The sequence below is a fragment of the Lytechinus variegatus genome, chromosome 4 (genome assembly GCF_018143015.1).
Source record: "Lytechinus variegatus isolate NC3 chromosome 4, Lvar_3.0, whole genome shotgun sequence".
Lineage (NCBI taxonomy): Eukaryota > Metazoa > Echinodermata > Echinoidea > Temnopleuroida > Toxopneustidae > Lytechinus > Lytechinus variegatus.
In genome coordinates this window covers 25,917,971-25,926,564 of record NC_054743.1, presented here as the reverse complement: position 1 = coordinate 25,926,564, position 8,594 = coordinate 25,917,971, and the positions used below count along the sequence as shown (strand labels likewise).

The 8,594-nt window shown below is 40.0% G+C and overlaps 2 protein-coding genes across 2 annotated transcripts; both read right to left on the bottom strand.

The window, feature by feature from the left end:
- Positions 1-3,658: 3,658 nt before the first annotated feature.
- LOC121412914 (uncharacterized protein K02A2.6-like) lies at positions 3,659-5,194 on the bottom strand. The gene has a single exon (XM_041605676.1). It carries the CDS (start codon positions 5,192-5,194, stop codon positions 3,659-3,661), a length of 1,536 nt encoding a protein of 511 aa, XP_041461610.1.
- A 20-nt stretch (positions 5,195-5,214) lies between these two features.
- LOC121412913 lies at positions 5,215-7,749 on the bottom strand. Its single transcript, XM_041605675.1, has one exon. The coding sequence runs from the start codon at positions 7,747-7,749 to the stop codon at positions 5,215-5,217; it is 2,535 nt and encodes an 844-aa protein (XP_041461609.1).
- Positions 7,750-8,594: the final 845 nt, after the last annotated feature.

Genomic DNA, 8,594 nt, shown 5'->3' with positions numbered 1-8,594 from the left:
TGGGGCTCATGCCAGAATATAATTTAAAAGAAGCAAGTACGAACTTACGCTCAAAAGCATATTAAAGTATCACAGTAACTGTAAGTAAAATACATGTATAATGATTTTGATACAGGAATGCAACAAAGGCTGCATTTAAAAGTCTGAATATCATCTAGTATGACCATGTTTATACATGAAAGATGTGAGGGGGGGGTTACAGTTGGAAATATGTTTAATACATTTTGAATTAAGCTAAGAATTTAGACTTCAGTCTGAAAAGTAGCATCCATATTAATAGATATCCATAAAGTTCCAGTAGAATCAGGAGATTATCTAAAATAAAATGAACTTTTACAAATTCAATCTGAACTTCATGCAAAGAGATGGGGATTTGAAATACTGAGCTCTAAAAAAATCTCCCCCCCCCATCAAAAATCTTGTAAATAGTAGTCCTTATTACAGTTTGAAATACACAAATTTTGTGTTACATTTCAGACATATGGCAATCATTTCATACTCTACTTATTCCTAATACAAAAAGACCCTCTGGTGAGACTTTAGGCTCTCAAAAAACTTGTACACCAAACAAAAACGAGACAAATTTAAATTATATTCCACAAGTTGAAATGAACTTGTGACAACTCGTAAAAATATCCAGAGGTTGTTGACATAATATTATATGGATAATTTGTGGGTCGTCTCACAGCATCTTCACTGTCCTGCAGTAAGGACATCAGAGATGACCGGTTGTAAATCTGTCCATGGCTTATTTAATTGGGATTATTTACTTTAGAAACCATTATTGCCCACAAGGGGCCTTTCCCTCCCAAGTTCAAGACTCCTATGACAAGTTTTGACGGGTTCGTTTGAATTCTGACCAGGCTCCAGCTCCAACTACTAAAAGTCTGAAGTATGCCAAGTATGGTGCAAAATACAGTTAATAACAAAATATTGTTTACATGATTTGCCAAATTAAAAAGTTTTATTGAAATTGCAACAAAAAAATTGAGATGGTGTATCAATGAAATAGTATGTCCAGCAGCGAGGGCACAAACACTGTACGAATTTTTAAACACTCAGATCATCAAAATGGGGCATTTACCATTTACCAAACTAAAGATGTTGATATCCTTGCAAAGGTTTTGAGTTTACAGGAGCAACTTAAAGGGATGGTCCTGGCTGAAAATGTTTATAGCTTAATAAATAGAGTAGAATTTCACTAAGCAAAATGCTGAAAATTTCAACGAAATCAGATTATATGAAATTAGGTTTATTCCAATTTCTTCCTCCAACAACTAGAAAAATTGGATTGACAACTGATTTAGTGCATTAGGTATTTATTGCTGCAACTTTTTCATTTTAAGGGAGACATATTTTTCACACAAGTATGAAATAATGAAAAAAATATGATTTTATGTAATAACAAAAGAAAACGGAAAGTGGAGATGCGACATCATCGGCCCACCTTATGAATATTCATGACGACTGTTTTCACAAAATATTGCTAAAGTTTAAACTTCAATAACTTTCTTATTTGTTATCCGAATTTGATGAAATTTTTCGGCATTTTGCTCAGTGAATTCTACTCTTTGTATTAAGATATAAATATTTTCAGCCTGGACCATCCTTTAAATTCAAGAAAATACATGCATGCCTGTCCCATCTAGTCAATATACATTGTATCAACAGTCTTTGAATGTCAATACAGAACATTCACTTTTGCTTTATCACTCGCTACATCAATACTTCAAGTTATTTTTAAAAATAAATGTGCCGAACAGTTTTCCTTTGGATTTCCTCTTCGCATGTTTTATCAGTGTGAAACTGGCACATACCCACAATCCAAACACTTCCTTCGTAACCACTGGAGATTTATCACCCAACATGCGCCAAAGGCCTCTGGAAGAGCACCAAAGTTGTTTGGATGTTTCTGGGATGAAACTTAACCAGGATTCTATTTTAAAACCTACATAGACGAGGCCAATTGCCTGGCTAAATTTACTACCATATATACAAAATGGAAGAAGCATTTTTCTTTCAAAATGGGAAAAATGAAATTATTCAGAGTTGCCATAATACAAGTACGCGAGCCATTGCACCAAATTGTTATGCACAAATGCTGCACTCACCACAACACACACAAGCATGTTTTAATGTGATTCAAATAGTCGCTCCATAACTGTCAAGGACATGTGGCGGGCACTTTCCACCACTTGTAAATCATGCAGTATTGTCTATTCATGTATCTTCTCTTTAAGTCATAGGCCTGTGGGTTTCATATTTCATTTGATTTCTTTTTCCAGCTAATCCACCGTGGCTAAGCCGAAAAACTGAATCATGGCAGCTCGAGACAGCCCAGTTGATATACAATGTTTGCATCTATGTATATGAAAATTGGATTTCTTTTTTTCTTCCAGTACGGTTGACTGGTGGGCCATGTTGGAGGTTGTCGCTTTGAAAAAATAGCTTGAACTCATCCCAGGGACTAGTGCGACTTGGGTGGAAGACTAGTAGAGCACTAATCACATACCTCAGCCTTCCTTCTGATGGAGTGTTTCTTTAAATACTATAAATTCAGATTAATGGATATTAGTATCATATCAGACGCCACTGACTTATTGATGGCGTCTGTTTCAACACTGCTCAATACCACCCCTCCCTCCCTCTTGAATTTTTAAGAGGACGAAGGTTATCAAAGAGTAAGCAGATGAGATCAAGATTTGTCTCTTTCCATTTGTGTTCATAAACATGGAGCTACATGTTCATAACCATGGAGTTTGGAATAAATGCACCCATGTGCAGATGGGGTACTTTCTCTTTTTCATGGAGGAGGGGGTGGATGGATTGATTATCAATTTCACCAAAGAGAGGACACTTGAAGTTCTTTATAAAAGGCAGTGCATAACTTGGTAATATATAGTTTTCTATAGTCAGAACTTCGAAACTGCCTATATAAGATACAAAAAACATATGCCTAGCAACTAGCATTATTTCAAATACAAATCAGAAAACGACTGAATTTCAATGAGTGGGATTACTCAAAGCAAAACTTAACTTCAAGAAAATACCTTTCACTATCAGACATGTGATCCAATACAAAGGACTCTGGTGGAGACTTTGGTATGAACGTATATACAGGTTTATTATACAGGCCAGCTAGGCAGGTCAATCAACAGGCATGGTATCCATGTTGCGGGAGGTGTATGGAGTGCTTAGATATCCATACTGATATCGTAACATCCCCCTTCTTCTGATAAGATTGAGAATTTCAAATTTCAATGATATTGTTTTCAAACAATACTTTTGGTAGTCTGCAAATTTTGGTAATTTGGCTTAGTTATGATTTATCAGATATAATATAGAAATTGTTTGGTTTGTGAGAATAATACCAATTTGTGATAAACTGTATGCATCTTCAATTTTACATAACTTCAATCTCGTGCAAAACTGAAAAAAATAATTTGGATAACCGGATTGATCCTGAAATCAATATTTCCAAACAATAAGTTTTGGTTATAGTGTCTTTTGATAATTTCGTCAACACTATCTTGACATACCAAAAATAATGTACAATGTTTATACATGCACATAACTTAAAACTACACTAATGTCTTCAGTGTTGTCTTCTTTCTTCTCTTTCTCTTCTTTGCTTGAGAGTTTAGAGTGTTCATAATGTTTAATCTTCAAACATGAATCTCTCTGGTTTGCGAATAGTGCGTCCAGACCTCGTGGTTTGTGAGTATGTCTGTTGAGATTGATTAGAGTTAGACATTGGTGTTCGTTGGACGTTGTCTTCCTCTGGTTGAGTTTCTGTGGAATGGTCTTCTTCGAACCTCACACGCTTTGGAGTTGGGTTGGTGGATGGAATTTCCCTCAAGTGAGATCTATTTCTCCTCAAGATTCCTCCATTCGGCGTTGAAACTTCATAGGATCGAGGTTCTTCACAGACTTTGGATACTTTGGCTGGTATCCAAGTGTTGTCTCTTGGATGCAGAACTCTCACTGGCTGTCCTACATGCAGTGGTGGCAGATCAGAACTTGCATGTCGATCATGCACTTCCTTCATTTTGTCTTGCCTATTCAAGAGAAACTCGGTGGCAGTAGAATCTCTCGAAAGATAGTGACTTGGCAATGTGGTTCGGATGGGTCTTCCAAACAACATCTCTGCTGGTGATCTCAAGTTATTGTCAACTGGTGTTGCTCTCAGGTGCATCATGGCAAGTTGACTGTCTTGGCTAGTTTGAGAACACTTTGTCAACAGATTCTTGATTGTACGAACCATTCTCTCAGCTAATCCGTTGGATCTTGGATAGTGCGGTGAAGAAGTGATGTGCTTGATATTCCACTTCTTGCACATGTCTTGGAATGGTTTCCCGACAAATTGTGGACCGTTGTCAGACACAATCTCTTCTGGTGGACCAAACAGACTGAAGATTCCCGTCATCTGTCTTGCTATAGCTGCACTGGATGTATCGGTTAGCTTAGCAATGATGGGATACTTGGAATAGTAATCAGTAACGAGTAGATACTCTTGTCTATTGAGCATGAACAAGTCAGTTCCCAGTCTGGTCCATGGTGCTGGTGGTACATCATGGGGATGCAGTGGCTCTTTCTGCTGTCTTGCTTGGTGTTTCTGGCATGTTTCACACTGCTTTATCAACTGATCAATGTCCTTGTTGATGTTTGGCCAGAACACTGTCTCACGAGCAAGTCGTCTCGTGCTTTCGATTCCCATGTGTCCTAGATGAAGCTGTCTAAGGATGTCATTCCTTAGTGTCTTCGGTATGATGACTTGACTTCCCTTGAAGAGTACTCCGTGTGATACTCCAATTTCATCTCTGTAAGACCAAAATTGACGAAGGGATGTCGGCAATTCTTGGATGGTCTCAGGCCATCCCTGAGTGACTATTTGCCATAGTGATCTGAGAACAGGATCATTAGCTGTTTCTCTCTGAAGCTCTGTTCTCTTGTGTTGTCCGAAGTATATCAAGTCAATCTGGTGCGAATCTTCGGCTTCAGAGCAGATGGATTCCACTCTGACATCTAGCGGAACATCGCGTGCTTCCTTGGGATTAGGAAGTCGGCTCAAGGTATCGGAAAGAATCATGTCTTTTCCTGGTCGATACTTGACTTGAAATCGGTATCCTTGGACTTTGATAAGCAATCTCTGTAGACGTGGTGGTGCACTTCTAAGAGGTTTCTTCCATATCATTTCCAATGGTCTGTGATCTGTTATGACGGTGAATTCCTTCCGAACAGATATGTATGGAAGCGGTTAATACCAAACACTAGGGCTAAGGTTTCCCTCTCTATGTTGGAATAGTTGGATTGTGCAGTGGAAAGACTTTTGGATGCAAATGCAACTGGTTTGCCTTGCTGGAGCAGGCATGCTCCTAGCCCTTTCATCGATGCATCTACCTCAAGAGTTGTCTCTTTCTTTGGGTCATAGAATTGTAGACATGCACCTGACGATACTGCACTTTTCAGGCTGTTCAAGGAATGTTCATGATCATCGTCCCAGATGAATGGTACTTCCTTGTGTAGAAGTTCTCGAAGTGGCGCTGACTTCTCTGAGAAGTTAGGAATGTATGCTGCTAGGTATGTGAATAATCCTAGGCATCTCTGAACATCTTCTTTGTCCTTGGGTGATGGCATTGATGTGATAGCTTCTACCTTGCTCGGATCTGGGTAGATACCTGATCTAGTGTACTTGGAACCGAAGAAGTTGATGGCTTCCTTCTTGATAGTACATTTGGAGCTGTTGAAAACTAAGCCTTCTTGCTTTGCCGTCTCCATGAGTAGGTAGAGATTCCTATCGTGTTCCTCCTCCGTTCTTCCTACGATCGCTATGTCATCTGCGATGCATATGCAGCCTGGCACATTTTGGACAATCCTATCCATATGCTGCTGGAAGATATCCTGACTAGTACATAACCCAAATGGTAGTCTTTGGAAGCAGTACCTTCCAAATGGTGTACGAAATGTGGTGAGATCCTGGCACTCCTCTGCTAGGTGAACCGACCAGTAACCAGCCTTCGCGTCTAACTTAGAGAAGTACTGAGCTCCTGCGAAGACAGGTTGGACCTCTTCCAAGGTTGGTACCTTGTGTGGGCATCTCTTCAAGGCATCATTTAACCTCCTGGGGTCAAGACAAATCCTGATGGATCCATCTTTCTTCACAACAGTGGTCATGGAGCTGCACCAATCGGTGTGGTACTCAATTTTTCTGATGACTCCTTGCTGCTCCATTTTGTCCAGTTCCGCCTTGATTTTGTCTTTCAAGTGTACGCTGCACTTGCGGGGTGCGTCTATGGTAGGTTTAGCATCATCCTTTATATGAAGCATTGCCTTCCCTCGGAAACTACCAATAGCGTCAAACTGATTCGGATATGCTTGTTTGAGATCCCTTACACTTGTGATAGGTGTTTGCTTAGGTTTAGGATTGGTTGTAGGTGTTTTGTTGTCCATTGAGTGAATTGTGATAATTCCAAGGTCAGTGCAACCTAACAACCCTAGGATCGCTGGACCCTTGACATCTGCTACATAGAATGTATGTGTTGACCATTTTGTACTCTTGTATCTACACTTTATGTCTAGTGTACCCTTACATGGAATTTGTGTCTCTCCGTAAGCTATAAGTTTTATTGTTGTTTGTTTCACTACTGATTCCCACTTTGGACCGTATATTGCTTTGGCGGTACGTACTGTGATAGTGTTAGCACTTGCCCCCGAGTCCACTTTTAGGTAAAGCTTATGTTGACCTTCTCTCTGTGGGCATATTATGTCAATGTTAGCAAATGCTACAGTACCTTCTGGATTTACAACTGTGTGTGGTCCACTAGTGTGTATGGTGTCGAATTGTGCTACGTTGAATGGACTATCTGTAGATTGATAATGATCATGATCTGTGGTAGTATCATGTGTTATGTCCATTTCGCTTATTGGTTTACTCTTTCGACTTTTCGACTTTGATCGTGATTTGTTTTGTCTTGGTTTACGATCATCAGATACCGTGTCGGATCTTCGGTCATCTGATCTACGATTCTGTTTACGACTACGATCATTTTTCGATTTACGACAGAATTTGGCCCAATGGCCCTTGGTGCCACAGGCACGGCACTCATCGTCATACGCAGGGCACTGACGAGGTTTGTGGAAACGTCCGCAGTTACCACATGCTTTTCGTCCCTGGTTACGCTTGAACGAATCGATATTCTGTTGAGGGTCTAGTGTCTCAAGACATTGTCGGCTCGCAGCAACTGCCTCGTATTTACGACCTTCTACCAAAATTTGTTCGACCTTGTAACCTTTCGGTTGATCTAGCAATGACTTTTGGAATTCGAGACTTGGAGTTGACGCAATCACTAACTCCATGATTCGCTCATTTAACTCAGCTTCCTCGAAATCGCAATTTTTGGCTTTGTCCCTACACCTGGTAACGAATTCATCGATCGTTTCATCTGGTTTCTGCCTGTACCGCATTAGCTCTAAGCGGTGTATGCGAAAATTGATATTGACCTTTAACTGTGCCTCTAATAGTCTCCATAGCTCTTGCGGTTTTTCTTTATCGGTCTCTGATAGCCCCGATGCATTGATTCGACGCAAGCCTTCATTGCCTACAGCAATCTTGATTTTTATAGCCACTTTTCTCTGATCAGTTATGTCTTGGTCTGCTAGAATCAGCTCCATTCTTTGTCTGAAAAGCTGGAACTCTTCTGGTAGGTCTGTTGCCTCCCAGTTCATTTCTGGATATTTTCCACTACTCATTGTGTATGTTCGCTGTACGTATTATTAGGTATTTAAATGAATGAGTGTAGATATTAATGTCTGATTATATCCACGTGTGAACGCTCCTTACAGTCACAGGTCGACTGGTGATGATACCTGTAACGCACTCACAGCCCTGTGTGAATGTCATTAGGTGTTTCATGCAGTGAAAATGCTGGTCACTCCCACTCACTTCTCACACTCCAGATTTACAATTAATATTAGGAAAATATTAATTCATTGTTCACACTCCAGTCCAGAAAATTAAGTAATTTAGGTTTTATCAACTTTTAGTGTATGTTGATCTTATGATGCAGACCTCTGTGCCAGTGATTGAACACAGTTATAACTTATTCAGGCTATATTTGATTGTTTACAGTTACCGTTAGCATCTCGCTCCTTCTCACAACACTGTGTGATTTGCTGTGACAGTGCATTGGGTATGCACAGTACGGTACAGTAGCGATGCGATAGCCGGGGCTAGCGGGCACCCGTTGGGTTAGTAAGTAGGTTATGAAGCATGCGAATTTCGGTAAAAAGACATGCAGTTTACTTCCCATCACTACAGTACTCAGTAGCTGGTTACTTGATCCTTGTCATTTCAAAAGCGATCACTTGTTTCAGCTGCCACCATGATCCAATACAAAGGACTCTGGTGGAGACTTTGGTATGAACGTATATACAGGTTTATTATACAGGCCAGCTAGGCAGGTCAATCAACAGGCATGGTATCCATGTTGCGGGAGGTGTATGGAGTGCTTAGATATCCATACTGATATCGTAACAGACTTGAACTTGCTCAAGTTTGAGCATTTGTAGAATTGGGTACATAACATATGGAAACA